At 52.9% G+C, this 16,159-nt stretch overlaps 1 protein-coding gene and 1 long non-coding RNA gene across 2 annotated transcripts; both read right to left on the bottom strand.

Annotated features, from left to right (window-relative positions):
- Positions 1-4,350: 4,350 nt before the first annotated feature.
- Positions 4,351-6,927, bottom strand: LOC134809012 (uncharacterized). Its single transcript, XR_010153493.1, has 4 exons — positions 6,549-6,927; positions 6,167-6,244; positions 5,758-5,907; positions 4,351-5,652 (listed from the first exon to the last, which is right to left on the bottom strand). It is a non-coding gene; the product is annotated as an uncharacterized LOC134809012 (long non-coding RNA).
- Positions 6,928-11,319: 4,392 nt separating this feature from the next.
- Positions 11,320-13,109, bottom strand: IFNL3 (interferon lambda 3). Its single transcript, XM_016947939.4, has 6 exons — positions 12,927-13,109; positions 12,647-12,828; positions 12,276-12,353; positions 11,879-12,028; positions 11,695-11,778; positions 11,320-11,601 (listed from the first exon to the last, which is right to left on the bottom strand). The coding sequence occupies exons 1-6, from the start codon at positions 12,934-12,936 to the stop codon at positions 11,503-11,505; spliced, it is 603 nt and encodes a 200-aa protein (XP_016803428.2). The 5' UTR covers positions 12,937-13,109; the 3' UTR covers positions 11,320-11,502.
- Between the last annotated feature and the right edge of the window lie 3,050 nt (positions 13,110-16,159).

Genomic DNA, 16,159 nt, shown 5'->3' on the forward strand with positions numbered 1-16,159 from the left:
GAAACTCCTGGGCTCAAGCGATCCTCCTGCCTTGGCCCCCACAAAGTGCTGGGATTACAGACATGAGCCTCTGCACCTGGCCTACCTTTGGGTATTTTCATTTTCATTTTTAGTTTTGAATATAAAATATTTGAGACCCACAAAAGAATATTTGAAGTGCACATGAGTCACGCATCTTAATGATCAATGAATATTTATAAACCCATCACTCAACTTAAAACCTAGAACATCATAATACTATTGGAGCTACCTATGTGTCCTTCCTGACTTTTTTTTTTCTTTGAGATGGAGTTTCACTCTTGTTGCCCAGGCTGGAGTGCAATGATGTAATCTTGGCTCACTGCAACCTCCACCTCCCAGGTTCAAGCGATTCTCCTGCCTCAGCCTGCATAGTAGCCAGGATTACAGGCATGCACTACCACACCCGGCTAATTTTGTATTTTTAGTAGAGGCAGAGTTTCACCATGTTGGTCAGGCTGGTTTCGAACCCCTGACCTCAGGTGATCCGCCCGCCTCGGCCTCCCAAAGTGCTGGGATTACAGGTGTGAGCCACCGCACCCGGCCTCTGACTTTTTGTTTTGTGTTGTGTTATCCTTCCATTGATTTTTCCTTCTGTTTAACCACACTAGAGTGGGTCGTTTTGTTGTTGAGCCTTACAAAAATGTTATTTTATTATATGTAGTCTTCTATAGGTTGGTGTTTGAACTCAACATTGTATTCCTGCGTCTGTTGGCATTAGATGCTGAGACAGAGCTAGGGGTGCGAAGTTTTTTGGTAGGTGATGCCTAAAGAAATACAAGGGGGAGGAAATAGAATCTGGCAGGAGGGGCCTGAGACCATGATGTTGATCTGATTCATCTAGGAGAGGAAAAAGGTGAGGTGGGATTGGGCAGGGAAAGGCTCAGAATGTGATGTTATTTTTTTTCCTGTAGACACGGAGTCTTGCTGTGTTATCCAGGCTGGTCTCAAACTCCTGGCCTCAAGTGATCCTCCCACCTGGGCCTCCCAAAGTGCTGGGATTACAGGTGTGAGCCACCATGCCTGGCCTGAATAAGATGCATTTCTGGCAATCTTGACCAATGCCATAGGGAGCTCAGAGCACAGGTCATTCATTAGAGGAGACTCCCATTGGGTAGGCACCGCCTGATCTGAGAAGCCATGCTCAATAATCACTGATGTCTTCCCCAGGTCTTGGCTCGAAAGCTGATGCAGATCCTGAAGGCACTGCCCTGCTTGCAACAGAATGGCACGGTCTTTTTTGAAGGGATGGCTGGGCTCAGTGGCTCACACCTGTAAGCCCAGAACTTTGGGAGGCTGAAAGAGGCTGATCATTTGAGGTCAGGAGTTCAAGACCAGCCTGGCCAACATGAGGACACCCCACCTCTATTAAAAATACACACACGGCCGGGGGCAGTGGCTCATGCCTGTAATCCCAGCACTTTGGGAGGAGGCGGGAGGATCACCTGAGGTCAGAAATTCGAGACCAGCCTGGCTAACATGGTGAAACCCTGTTTCTACTAAAAATACAAAAAATTAGCTGGGCGTAGTGGCACGTGCCTGTAATCCCAGCTACTCGAGAGGCTGAGGCAGGAGAATTGCTTGAACCTGGGAGGCGGAGGTTGCAGTGAGCTGAGATCGTGCCATTGCACTCCAGCTTGGGCAACAAGAGCAAAACTCCGTCTCAGAAAAGAAATACACACGCCTGTAATCCCAGCTACTTGGGAGGCTGAGGCACGAGAATTGCCTGAACCCGGGAGGTGAAGGTTGCAGTGAGCCAAGATCATGCCACTGCACTCCATCCTGGTGGCACTCCTCTTTGGTTGCCACAGTGCTAAGATTTATCCATGTGGAAATGTGTGGTAGTTCATGTTCCTGCTGCATGGTATTCCACACCACTCATTTCAGTGATTCATTTGTTAGCAGCTATTTGGGTTGATTCTAATTTTTTGCTGTTACAACAAACACTGCAAAGAATATTCTTTTTTTTTGAGATAGGATCTTGCTCTGTCACCCATGCTGGAGTGCAGTAGCTTGATGATGACTTACTGCAAACTCCACCTCCCAGGGCTCAAGCAATCCTCCCACATCAGCCTCCTGAGTACCTGGGACTACAGGCATGTGCCATCCCACCCACCTAATTTTTGTATTTTTTTTTAATAGAGACAGGGTCTTGCCATATTGCCCAGGTTTGAACTGCTGGCCTCAAATTATCCTCCCACCTTGGCCTCCCGAAGTACTGGGATTACAGGTGTGAGCCACCTCTTCTTTTTTGAGATGGAGTCTCACTCTGTCACCCAGGCTGGAGTACAATGGCGTGATCTTGGCTCACTGCAACCTCCACCTCCCAGGTTCAAGCGATTCTCCTGCCTCAGCCTCCCGAGTAACAGATGTGAGCCACCACGCCCGACCAAGTCACCTTTTTCCTCAAAGAACATTCTTGTACCACATGTGTCTCTATTGCATGTGTATAAGAGTTTCTGTTGATATATCTTAGATTTGGAATTTCTGGCTCATACAATCTGCATATATTCGACAAGATAGTGCCAAAATGTTTTCTATTAGATTCTTTAACACAGCCTTTAACCTTGTACTACATTCCTCTTTTCATTTAAGCTAGCTTGAGTGGGTTTCTATTGCTTGCAATTCTAACCTACCTAACTCATCAAAAATGACTTTTTGATGACAACTCTGTGACATTCCTCCCAAGAGGTCCCCACCCTGACAATAGTCACCTCAGGTTTAGAACTACAGGAGGTTATGGGTGAATGAGGCACAAACACAAGTTTGACACGTCCTTAGCAATACACTCACACTAGCTGGACACGGTGGCTCACACCTGTAATTTCAGCACTCTGGGAGTCTGAGGCAGGAGGATCACTTGAGCAAAGGAATTCAAGACCAGCCTGGGCAACGTAAAAATGTAAAAAAAATGTAAAAAATGTAAAAAAAAAAATGTAAATGTAAAAAACAAAATGCAAAAAATAAAATGTAAAAAAAAAAATAGTAGGCCAGGTGCCGTGACTCACACCTGTAATCCCAGCATTTTGGGAGGCCGAGATGGGTGGATCACAAGGTCAGGAGTTCGAGACCAGCCTGGCCAACATGGCGAAACCCTATCTTCTCCACTAAAAATACAAAAATCAGCCTGGTGTGGTGGTGGGAGCCTGTAATCCCAGCTACTCAGGAGGCTGAGGCAGGAAAATTGCTTGAACCCCAGAGGCAGAGGTTGCAGTGAGCCAAACTTGTGCCACTGCACTCCAGCCTGGGTGACAGAGTGAGACTCTGTCTCAAAAAAAAAAAAAGTAATAAAAAGACTTTTTAAAAATAAGATAAGACATACACTCATACATGCAGATCCTCGGTCCATGATGATGCCATTTTCCTGCTGCTCTGACCCAGGCACATCCTCCCTCTGGACATCTTATTAGTTGGCCTAATGACTGCTTGTGATGTTTAAGTCATTTGCAATTAAATCTTCCACAACTTGTAACTGAAAGCATCCTTAGTGATTTTTTCACTCTTCATTCATTCTTTCATATTCTTACTCTCTGTGCCTCCCTCTTTCTCTCTCCCTTTCTTCTTTTTCTTTTCTTTTTTTTTTTTTTTTAAAGAAGAGGTCAGCTGGATGCAGTGGCTCATGCCTGTAATCCCAGCACTTTAGGAGGCCAAGGTGGGTGGATCACTTGAGGCCAGGAGTTCGAGACCAGCCTGGCCAACATGGCGAAACCCCGTCTCTACCAAAAATACAAAAATTAGCCAGCATGGTGGCACACACCTGTAGTCCCAGCAACTCAGGAGGCTGAGGCAGGAGAATCGCTTGAACCCAGAAGGCGGAGGTTGCAGTGAGCTGAGATGGCACCACTGCACTCCAGCCTGGGGGACAGAGTGAGATCCTGCCTCAAAAAAATAAAAATAAAAACAAAAATAACAAAAAGCCAGGGTCTCACTCCATTACCCAGGCTGGAGTGCGGTAGTGGGATCATACTCACTGCAGCCTCGACCTCCCTGGCTCAAGTGATCCTCCTGCCTCAGCCTCCTGAGTAGCTGGGACTACAAGCGCACACCACCATGCCGGGCTAATTTTTTTTATTCTTTATTCTTTATAGAGATTGGAGTCTTTCTATGTTGCCCAGGCTGGTCTCAAACTCCTGTGCTCAAGCAATCTTCCCAGGACGGCCTCCCAAAGTACTGGGATAATAGGCATAAGCCATCCTGCCCAGCTTTCTCTCTCCTCTGTCTCACACACACACATGCACACACACACACACACACACAAACACGTACAGCTACAGTCACATATGCAGACAAGTGGCGTTCAGTCATTAATAAAGTCACATATACAAGCAAGGTCAATGTCACAGACAAATTACTTTTCTCATTGTTTGTTGTCACAAATTGTATAAAAAGAACAAGAGCAAACATTTTTGGGGGGCTTCACAAACAAATAGGGATCTGGAGGTGGAATGTAGGCAAGGTAGTCGGTGCATACATACCTAAGGTAATGGATGGTGCTATGGTTTGAATATTTATCTCCTCCAAAGCTCATGTGGAAACCGAATCCCCAGTGTGGCAGAATTAAGAGGTGTGGCCTCTAAGAGGTGATTGGATTATGGATTCGTGGACTAATGGATTAATGGGTTGATGTGTTACTATGAGGGTGGCACTGGTGGCTCTATTTATTTATTCATTTATTTAGACAGAGTCTCGCTATGTCACCCAGGCTGGAGCGCAGTGCCATGATCTTGGCTCGATGCAACCTCCACCTCCAGGGTTCAAGCGATTCTCCTGCCTCAGCCTCCTGAGTAGCTGGGATTACAGGCTTGAGCCACCACAGTCAGCTAATTTGTTTGTATTCTCAGTAGAGACAGGGTTTCACTATGTTGGCCAGGATGGTCTCAAACTCCTGACCTGAAGTGATCCACCCACCTTGGCCTCCCAAAATGCTGGGATTACAGGTGTGAGCCAACTGGTGGCTTTATAAGAAGAGGAAGACAGACCTGAGTTGGCATGCTTGGTGCCCTCGCCCTGTGATGCTTTGCACCACCTTAGGACCCTGCAGAGTCCCCACCAGCGAGAAGGCCCTCAGCAGATGAGGCTTCTCGACCTTGGACTTCTCAGCCTCCAGAACTGTAAGGAATAAATTCCTTTTCTTTATAAATTACCCAGTTTCAGACATTCTGTTGTAAGCAACAGAAAACAGACTAAAACAGACAGATGGCAGGTGGGTCTCAGGGGCAGACACACGGGTCTCCACTGACCACACACTTCAGGTCCCAAATAGAGAGGCAGAAAAGGCCAAGTGTGGTGGCTCATGCCTATAATTCCAGTGATGTGGGAGGGCTAGGAGGGAAGATCGTTTGAACCCAGAAGTTAGAGGCTGCAGTGAGCTAGGACCTCACCACGGCACTCCAGCCTGGGTGATAGTGTATGTCTCTCTTAAAAAAAAAAAAAAGGAGAAGGGAAGGGGAAGGTTCAAGACAGTGGAGGCACGAGCAGCCCCAGAACTCTGTTGGGGAGACACTAATTCGTGCACCTGCCATCCTCCCCCAGGACCCAAAGGACCCGGGTCTCTCATCTTCCTCGGGGCCTCCTGGAGCTGGTGCAGCCAGTGGTGGAGGCGGCCCCGGGGCCTGGGCCTTGCTGAGGCTGGACCTGTGGGCAGAGGAGGGCGGTGTGTGAGGCGGGGCCTGGGCCACCACAGGGGAAGGATGCTGCTCAGAGCCCACAGACCTGGGTGCCCGGGCCCCGAGGACTCACACTGGCCCCGAGCTGGGAGAGGATGTTGTGGAGGGTGTGAAGGGGCTGGTCCAGGACATCCCCCAGGGCCGGATCAGCGTCAGCGGTGACCTCCAGGACCTTCAGTGTCAGGGCCAGCTCAGCCTCCAAAGCCACAGGGCGCTCCCTCACCTGAAGAGAGGTGAGAAAGAGCAGGTGAGGGGGCGGGTGAGGGGAACAGATGGGGGGAGGAGGATAGAGAGGAACAAGTGAAGGTGACAGGCACAGGGGAGAGGGCACAGCCAGTGTGGTCAGGTGGGAGCAGAGGGAAGGGGTAGCAGGTGTGGAGAGAGGAGAGAGGGACAAGGGAGAAGGAGAAGATGAAGGGGCCACTACAGAGTCAGGTGAGCGGGGCTGAGAGGGCAGGGGTGGGCCTGACTCCCCCTCTCACCTGCAGCTGCCTCAGGTCCCAGGTCCTGGGGAAGAGGCGGGAGTGGCACCTGCAGTCCTTCAGCAGAAGCGACACTTCCTAGACAGCAAAGGCACAGGTTAGCCCCAGCAGGAGGGGTGGAGGTTAGACCACTCTGATGGGATTGGAGGATGGCTGACAACAGGATAGGGAAGTTAACTGCTGGGAGGATAGTAGAGGACCCTCTTCAACAGAAGAACATGAGTCAGTCCCTGCAGTAGGAGCATGAGATAGCCCACTGCAGGGAGGGTGGAGGCTAGCCCAGTGAAGGAAGCTGGAGGTCTTCGCTCAACAAAGTCAGCATGGTGACCCATAGAGGGTGATGGAGGCTAGCCCACGGCAGGAGGGGCAGGGGGAGACTCACACAGGCCTCGTTCTGTCTATTAAAGCCTGAGCTGCATGGACTTCCTGTCTGGTTCCTGCGCCTTTTTCACCAGGGGGATGCAGTGTCCTGGGCTCCACGGCTTTGGGTCTCTATTCAGTCTTATTCAAAGTCTCTGGCTTCGGTCTCTTCTTCTGGATCTCCACCTGCTGCTCTGGGTTTGGCTGTTTCTGATTTCCAGCTCGGTCTGGGGTATCATCCCTGCCTGAGCTCCAGGGCACACTGTTTAGCTGGGACAGAGGCCAGTCCCACGGGTGCAGAGCAGCCTGAGGCACCGGAGGGGGCGGGGTGGGGGAGGCCCAGGCTGGAGAAGTCCAGAGCAGGGCGGGGCCAGGTGCCGCAGCTGCCCCTGGGGAAAGAGAAAGTGACACGTGCCCCAGCCGGGCTCTGTGTTCGCCTACAGGAAGGTGACTTCCTGAACCACACATGCCTGGGGCTGTAGCAGCTTCAGCTGAGGAGGAGGAGCCACGGGTGCCCCCAGGGCAGGACTAGGGTTTGAGGGGGCGGGTGAGGGGCTTGTGTATCTGCAGATTGCTCAGATGTGGAGGGGGGTGGCTGAGGGAAACGCGGGAAGTATTTCCCTGAGGGGTAGAAGCGGGGACTCTAGAAGGAGACTGCTTAGGGTAGGAGAGACCACCCAGGGAAAGGGACACTGTGGGGATGGGAGGACGGAGTCAGTGAGGCCAAGACCACAGAGTATAAAGAAAAGGACAGGCCACTTTGGTACGCCAAGGCGGGAGGATCACTTGAAGTCAGGAGTTTGAGACCAGCCTGGGCAACATAGCGAGACCCCCCATCACTACAAAAAAAATTTTTTTTCGACTAGCCAGGCATGGTGGTGTGTCCCTGTAGTCCCAGCTACTCCGGAGGCTGAGGCAGGAGGATCACTTGAGCCCTGGAGTTCAAGGTTGCAGTGAGCCATGATTGCACCACTGCACTGCAGTCTGGGTGACAGAGCTAGACCTCGTCTCAAGGGAAAAAAGGAGAGCCCTCCCTGCACTCCCAACTCTCCCCAACCTGCCATCAGTTGGGGGGTGGGGGAGGCAGGAACAGGGGAGTGACAGTGTCTACTCAGGAATTCAGGTACAGCTGAGGGCTTCAAAGGAAGCAGGTTGATTGTAACAGACCCATTCCTTTATTCATTCATTGAATCTGTCATTGATTCAAAAAGTACTTATTGAGCAGGAACTATGGGCCAACACTGTCCTGTGCACTGAGGGCCCAGCAGAGAACAAAATACACAAAATTCCCTGTCTCTCGAGGAGCTGACATACCAGTGGAAGAGTCAGGCAGTAACAAATAAGTTAAATATGTACAATGTCACTGAAAGAAGCGCTTTTGAGAAAAATTATGCTGCAGATGGAGCCGGCTGAACCCAGAAGAAGTTGCCTTCTCTAAGGCAGCCAGAGGAGGGGACATCTAGTTGAAAACCTAAAGGAGGAGGGAGGGAACAGCATTCTAGGCAACGGGAACAGCCAGTGCAAAGTGAGGACAACGACAAGTTTCTCTAACGGATGCCACCCTGTCCCGGAGGCTTTACACATGCAAGAGCAGTGAATTCTCCCAACACCTCTGAGAAAGGTACCATGCTTTCTTCTACCTTGAAAATGAAGAAGCTGGTACTCAGAGAGGTTAAGAGACTTGGCCAAGTTTACACAGCAGGTATGTGCTAAGAGCAGTCTGAGTTTTCCCTGACACCCAGGCCTTAATCCCTGCACCTCCTGCCTTCAGAGGTTTTGAGTTTTTCTTTTTTTCTTTTGAGATGGAGTCTCGCTCTGTTGCCTGTCGCCCAGGCTGGAGTGCAGTGGCACGATCTTAGCTCACTGCAACCTTCACCTCCCAGGTTCAAGCGATTCTCCTGCCTCAGCCTTCCAAGTAGCTGAAAACCATGTGTATTCCTGGGCCTGTGGATTTGGAAGGGCAGGGAAAACCATGTGTATTTTCATTTGGAAGGGCAGGGAAAACCGTATGTATTTTCATACAGGCATCCGCCACCACACCTGGCTAATTTTTGTATTTTTAGTAGAGATGGGGTCTTACCATGTTGGCCACGCTGGTCTGGAATTCCTGACCTCAGGTGACCCTCCCACCTCAGCCTCCCAAAGTGCTGGGATTACAGGCCTGAGCTACCGTGCTGACCAGCGGTATTGAGTAGCTTGAAGATACTTTTCTGAGTCCTTGGTCACCTGAATTCTGCCCATCCAGAGAGTCCCTTGAGGAAACCTGGGGGCTGATCTTGCCGTGTGCACATGTGCTCCAAAACCCTCTTACCCCTCCATCCTCAGCATTATTAGATATGGAGACTAGTTCTGACACATGCTACAATAAAAATGAACTTTGAAGACATTATGTCAGTGAAATAAGCCAGTCTCAAAAGAACAAATGCTGTATGATTCCCCCTACATGAGGTGCCGAGAGAAGTCAAATTCCTAGAAACGGATGTGTCTAAATATTTGCTGGGGTAGCGGGAGGGGTTAATAGGAAGTTGTTTAATGGGTACAGAGATTCAATTTTGTAAGATGAAGAGAGTTCTGGAGATTGCTTGCCGAACAATGTAGCAAACACCACTAGGACCAGACGCGGTGGCTCACACCTGTAATCCCGGCACTTTGGGAGGCCAAGGGGGGGCAGACCACTTGAGGTCAGGAGTTCGAGACCAACCTGGCCAACATGGCAAAACCCCGTCTCTACTAAAAATACAGTAATTAGCCAGGCATCTGACTGGCTAATGGCACGCACCTGTAGTCTCAGCTACTCAGGAGGCTGAGGTGGGAGGATCACTTGAGCCTAGGAGGTCGAGGCTGTAATGAGCTATGATCATGCCAGTGCCCTCCAGCCTGGGTGACAGAGCAAGGTCCTGTCTCAAAAAAAAAAAATAGAATAAATAAATAATAAAATTGCACTACTGAACAATGTGCTTTAGAAAGGATAAGATGGTACATTTTGTGGGTTTCCCACAATTAAAAAATATTTAAATTACCTGAACAAAAAGAACAAAACAAAATGCATGCACATTTCTATTCCTACAGTTCTGACAGTCAAGATGTCAGCAGAGTGGGTTCCTTCTGGAAGCAGCAAGGGAGATCTCTCTCCTTTCTCAGCCTCTGGGGGTGTCCAGCATCCCTTGACCCCGGTTCCCTTCCTGACATCACTCCAACGTCCTGTTTCTGTGGTTACATCTTCCGCTAATGATGCTGACCCCGGCCTCCTTCTTAGAAGGACTTTCGTGATGACATTGGGTCCAGGTGGACAACCCAGGATAACGCCCCCATCCCAAACCCTTAACTTACTCACATCTGCAGAGTCCCTCATGCCATGGAACATAACATATTCCCAAGTCCAGGAATCAGGAACATCTCTGGGGACCAGTCTTGCGTCTAGCACGAATCCATTACAAATGCAGCAACACACCACAACAGTGTTAGCAGAACTTGTGACTTTGTCACCAAAAGAAATCACAGGCATTTCCTATCACGTTATCTTCCAGCAGGCGCCTTGAAATATCATTTATGCTCATCTCTGCTTCTAAGTCACAGTGGTTATTAAAGCTGCCACAGGTGATTTTTTACTTAATGCATTCATGAAGAAGCACATGAATTGCTATGTTACAGTGTGAAAAAATATTTTGATCACTGTATTACAATCAGAGTTGGATTCCTTTGTCCTGTGCGTGTTCTTTCCTTCTGAGAAGGATCCGTAGGCTTTTCAAGGCTGCCGTGAGGTCCGGTGGGTGAAGATGACGAGGGAGCCCTGTCCCGGGGACTGTGGAGCACAGAACTGCCAGGAACCAGGGCCCCTGGATGACTGGGTGGGGCCATCCTGCCAGGGGGAGCGCTCACCTTGGGAGGAGGAGCTGGTGGAGAATGACACTCTGTGGTTTGTAATCCATGATCACTGTATTTGGGGGACTCTTTGTTCCAGCAGCTCAGCTAACTCTACTCAGCAGGGGTCCCTGATCCAAGTTGTCCTCCTCATTTGTGGGGGCCGATCCAGGGTTAGTGAGACCTCATGTTTGCTTATACAATTCAGGGGCTTCTTGGAAAGAGAATGGGCTGGACCCGGTGACTCAAGCCTGTAATCCCAGTTAGGGGAGGGGCTGGAGAGGGTGGAGGATGGTGCCGAGGAGAGAGAATCACTTGAGCCCAGGAGTTTGAGGCTACAGTGAGATGTGATCACGCAAGAGACAGGATCTTGCTGTTGCTCAGGCTGGTCGTGAACTCCTGACCTCAAGCAGTCCTCCCATCTCAGCTTCCGCCAGTAGCTGGGATTATGGGCTTGTGCCACCACGCCCAGCCAATTCTCTAATTTTTTATAGAGACAGGATCTTGCTATGTTGCCCAGGCTAGTCTGGGCTCAACTGATCCTCCCAACTCAGCCACCCAAAGTGCTGTGATTACAGGCTTGAGCAATCGTATCCAGGCTCTAAATTAATTTTAAAGATGCTTCATTTCACCCAATACATCCAAAGTGCTATCATTTCAACATCTAATGAATATATAAATTATAATTAAGCTGTTTTACTTTTTTTTTTTCTCCACAGTAAATCTTCAAATTCTGGGGTATGTTTTACACTCACTGAAAAAATGAGGTTGCACCACCTACATTCCAGGTGCTCGATAGTGACATGTGGCCTGGGGACCCCAGTGGACAGCACAGACTCAATGAACCTGCTGTTCTAGATGCTACTTTTAGGGTAATTTGTTATGGCAGCAATGCAAAGGAAATACACACCAACGCACACACAGTCCCACGTCATGGGTGTCTTTTCCTCATTGTTTATTTCAACAAGGATTATAAAAAGTAGAAAAATAAACATTTTCCTGGAGGTGAGTTGGATTTACATACACAAATACATAAATAGCGACTGGGTGGCAATAAATTAAGACAAGTGGCTAATTTATAAATAAAATCTCAGGTGGCATGACTGGTGGGAGGGTCAGACACACAGGTCCCCGCTGGCAACACAATTCAGGTCTCGCGTGAGGAGGCGGAAGAGGTTGAAGGTGACAGAGGCCTCGAGGCAGCCAGGGGACTCCTGTAGGGAGGAGGGGATGGGTCAGGAGCTGTCTGGGTTCTGGGCTCCCAGTGGCTCTCCAGGCCTCAGTCCCTCTCTTCCCGGGTCACTCACCTTTTTTGGGGCCTCCTGGAGCCGGTGCAGCCAATGGTGGAGGCGGCCCTGGGTCCTGGGCCCTGCCGTGGGCTGAGGCTGGATCTGTGGGCAGAGGAGAGCGGTGTGTGAGCTGGGGCCTTGGCCAGGGGAAGGACGCTGCTCAGAGCTCACAGACCTGGGTGCCCGGGCCCCGACGACTCACACAGGCCCGGAGCTGGGAGAGGATATGGTGCAGGGTGTGAAGGGGCTGGTCCAAGACATCCCCCAGGGCTGGGTCAGTGTCAGCGGTGGCCTCCAGAACCTTCAGCGTCAGGGCCAGCTCAGCCTCCAAAGCCACGGGGCGCTCCCTCACCTGAGGAGAGGTGAGAAAGAGCAGGTGAGGGGAACAGGTTGGGGGAGGAGGATAGAGAGGAACAAGTGAAGGTGACAGGCACAGGGGAGAGGGCACAGCCAGTGTGGTCAGGTGGGAGCAGAGGGAAGGGGTAGCAGGTGTGGGGAGAGGAGAGAGGGACAATGGAGAAGGAGAAGGCGAAGGGGCCACTACAGAGCCAGGTGAGCGGGGCTGGGAGGGCAGGGGTGGGCCTGACTCCCCCTCTCACCTGCAGCTGCCTCAGGTCCCAGGTCCTGGGGAAGAGGCGGGAGCGGCACCTGCAGTCCTTCAGCAGAAGCAACTCTTCCTAGACAGCAAAGGCACAGGTTAGCCCCAGCAGGAGGGGTGGAGGTTAGACCACTCTGATGGGATTGGAGGATGGCTGACAACAGGATAGGGGAGGTTAACTGCTGGGAGGATGGTAGAGGACCCTCTTCTTCAGGAAAACATGAGTCAGTCCCTACAGTAGGAGCATGAGATAGCCCACTGCAGGGAGGGTGGAGGCTAGCCCAGTGAAGGAAGCTGGGAGTGGGAAAGCATGGTGACCCTTGGAGTGCGGGTGGAGGCTAGTCCATGGCAGGAGGGCAGGGGGAGACTCACTAAGGCATCTTTGGCCCTCTTAAAGGCCTGCAGCTCCTGTGGAGACAGGGACTTGAACTGGGCTATGTGGCAGCCCCTTGCATCCGGGAGAGCCCCGCGGAGCCTGGCGACAGGAACTGCTGCAGTCACGGTCAGCACTGTGGCCATCAGCACCAGCACTGGCGTGCAGCCCCCGGTCATGTCTGTGTCACAGAGAGAAAGGGAGCTGAGGGAATGGAGAGGCTGCCCCGTGAGGGCAGGGGCTGCAGGAGCTAAGCACAGACAGAGATGTGGGACTCACCTAGTTTCATTCCTGATCTCTGGTCTTTGTCAGCAGAAGAAACACTCTGAGGCTGTCACCCAGGGTCTGTTTGGGTCTTGTTTGGAGTCTCTGTTCTTTTCAGTCCCCTCTTCTGGATCTCAGACTGTGTCCTGGCTTTGACTCTTTCTGTCAGTTTTGAGCTCTGTCTGGGATGTAATTCCTGCCTGAGCTCCATGGGGCAGCTTTTATCCCTGACAGAAGGGCAGTCCCAGCTGATGTAGGAAAAGTGAAAACACAGCCTCAGGTAAGACACCGGCCACCAGGGGAGCCCCAGGCTGGGAAAGCCCAGAGCAGGGCAGGGCTAGTGAGCCAGATGAGCAGCTGGAGGGAAAGAGAAACTGATGGAGACTCAGGGGTAACCTACAGGAAGGTATGTTCCCAGGAGGATTCCACCTGCTCTGGTTTTGTTGTTGTTTAAGACAGGGTCTCACTGTGTCACTGGAGTGCAATGGCATGATCACAGCTCACTGCAGCCTCAAACTCCTGGGCTCAAGCCATCCTCCTCACCCAGCCTATTAAAGTGCTGAGATTACAGGCCTGAGCCACCCCTCCTGGCATATATATATATTTTTTTTGAGACAGGGTCTTGTTCGGTCACCCAGGCTGGAGTGCAGTGCAAAATCTTGGCTAACTGCAACCTCCGCCTCCTGGGTTCAAGCGATTCTCTTGCCTTAGCCTCCCAAGTAGCTGAGATTACAGATTTGTGCCACCATTCCCAGCTAATTTTTATATTTTTAGTAGAGATGGCATTTCACCATGTTGGCAAGGCTGGTCTCAAATTCCTGATGTCAAGTCATCTCTCTGTCTAGACCTCCCAAATTGCTGGGATTTCAGGCGTGAGCCACCATGCCCAGAGGCCAATATTTCTTAATTGCCCAGGCAAGGAAGGACTCAGGAATATGAGGCTCTGCTCAAGAATTGAGGTGTGACGAAGGACTTGAAGGACACCACGTGGGTGCCGTCTTTCTTTTTTTTTTTTTTTTTTTTTTTTTTTTTTTTTTTTTTGATAGCTACTGCCAAACTTTTTTATTGAAGTTGCTGATTTACACTCCTACCAGCAACGTATGAAAGCAGCTGTTTCCCCAATGTATTATTTTTTACATTGGTATCTTGCTGTAATTTTAATATGCAGTTCTTTAGTGAGTCAAGTTGAGCACTTTTCATCTTTTGTTTTTTTTTTTGGTTTGTTTTTTTTTTTTTTTTTAATTTAATTTTATTTTATTTTTTATTGATCATTCTTGGGTGTTTCTCGCCGAGGGGGATTTGGCAGGGTCACAGGACAATAGTGGAGGGAAGGTCAGCAGATAAACAAGTGAACAAAGTTCTCTGGTTTTCCGAGGCAGAGGACCCTGCGGCCTTCCGCAGTGTTTGTGTCCCTGGGTACTTGAGATTAGGGAGTGGTGATGACTCTTAACGAACATGCTGCCTTCAAGCATCTGTTTAACAAAGCACATCTTGCACCGCCCTTAATCCATTCAACCCTGAGAGGATACAGCACATGTTTCAGAGAGCACAGGGTTGGGGGTAAGGTCACAGATCAACAGGATCCCAAGGCAGAAGAATTTTTCTTAGTACAGAACAAAATGAAAAGTCTCCCATGTCTACCTTTTTCTACACAGACATGGCAACCATCTGATTTCTCAATCTTTTCCCCACCTTTCCTCCCTTTCTATTCCACAAAACCGCCATTGTCTTCATGGCCCATTCTCAATGAGCTGTTGAGTACACCTCCCAGATGGGGTGGTGGCCGGGCAGAGGAGCTCCTCACTTCCCAGTAGGGGCGGCCGGGCAGAAGCGCCCCTCACCTCCCGGACGGGGCGGCTGGCCGGGCGGGGGGTTGACCCCCCACCTCCCTCCCGGACAGGGTGGCTGGCCGGGCAGAGGGGCTCCTCACTTCCCAGTAGGGGCGGCCGGGCAGAGGCGCCCCTCACTTCCCCGACGGGGCGGCTGGCCCAGTGGGGGGCTGACCCCCCCACCTCCCTCCCGGACGGGGCGGCTGGCCGGGCAGAGGGGCTCCTCACTTCCCGGTAGGGGCGGCCGGGCAGAGGCGCCCCTCACCTCCCAGACAGGGCGGCTGGCCGGGCGGGGGGCTGATACCCCCACCTCCCTCCTGGACGGGGCGGCTGGCCAGGCGGGGGGCTGACCCCCCCACCTCCCTCCCGGACGGGGCGGCTGGCCGGGCGGGGGGCTGACCCCCCCACCTCCCTCCCGGACGGGGCGGCTGGCCGGGCGGGGGGCTGACCCCCCCACCTCCCTCCCGGACGGGGCGGCTGGCCGGGCGGGGGGCTGACCCCCCCACCTCCCTCCCGGACGGGGCGGCTGGCCGGGCGGGGGGCTGACCCCCCCACCTCCCTCCCGGACGGGGCGGCTGGCCGGGCGGGGGGCTGACACCCCACCTCCCTCCCAGACGGGGCGGCTGGCTGGGCAGAGGGGCTCCTCACTTCCCAGTAGGGGCGGCCGGGCAGAGGCGCCCCTCACCTCCCGGACGGGGCGGCTGGCCAGGCGGGGGGCTAACCCCCCCACCTCCCTCCCGGACGGGGCGGCTGGCCGGGCGGGGGGCTGACCCCCCCACCTCCCTCCCAGACAGAGTGGCTGGCCGGGCAGAGGGGCTCCTCACTTCCCAGTAGGGGCGGCTGGGCAGAGGTGCCCCCCACCTCCCGGACAGGGCGGCTGGCCGGGCGGGGGGCTGATCCCCCCACCTCCCTCCCGGACGGGGCGGCTGGCCGGGCGGGGGGCTGACACCCCCACCTCCCTCCCGGACGGGGCGGCTGGCCGGGCGGGGGGCTGACACCCCACCTCCCTCCCAGACGGGGCGGCTGGCCGGGCAGAGGGGCTCCTCACTTCCCAGTAGGGGCGGCCGGGCAGAGGCGCCCCTCACCTCCCGGACGGGGCGGCTGGCCAGGCGGGGGGCTAACCCCCCCACCTCCCTCCCGGACGGGGCGGCTGGCCGGGCGGGGGGCTGACCCCCCCACCTCCCTCCCAGACAGAGTGGCTGGCCGGGCAGAGGGGCTCCTCACTTCCCAGTAGGGGCGGCTGGGCAGAGGTGCCCCCCACCTCCCGGACAGGGCGGCTGGCCGGGCGGGGGGCTGATCCCCCCACCTCCCTCCCGGACGGGGCGGCTGGCCGGGCGGGGGGCTGACCCCCCCACCTCCCTCCCGGATGGGGCGGCTGGCCGGGCGGGGGGCTGACCCCCCCACCTCCCTCCCGGATGG

Source organism: Pan troglodytes, chromosome 20 (genome assembly GCF_028858775.2).
Source record: "Pan troglodytes isolate AG18354 chromosome 20, NHGRI_mPanTro3-v2.0_pri, whole genome shotgun sequence".
Taxonomy (NCBI): domain Eukaryota; kingdom Metazoa; phylum Chordata; class Mammalia; order Primates; family Hominidae; genus Pan; species Pan troglodytes.

Bases quoted from the DNA above. Each gene is read 5' to 3' on its own strand.
- IFNL3 (XM_016947939.4), bottom strand. The intron at 12,029-12,275 runs GTGAGAGGGGGA...ACCTCTCCTCAG, and splicing joins GGGACCTGAGGCAGCTGCAG to GTGAGGGAGCGCCCCGTGGC. The intron at 11,602-11,694 runs GTGAGTGACCCG...TCCTCCCTACAG, and splicing joins TCCAGGAGGCCCCAAAAAAG to GAGTCCCCTGGCTGCCTCGA.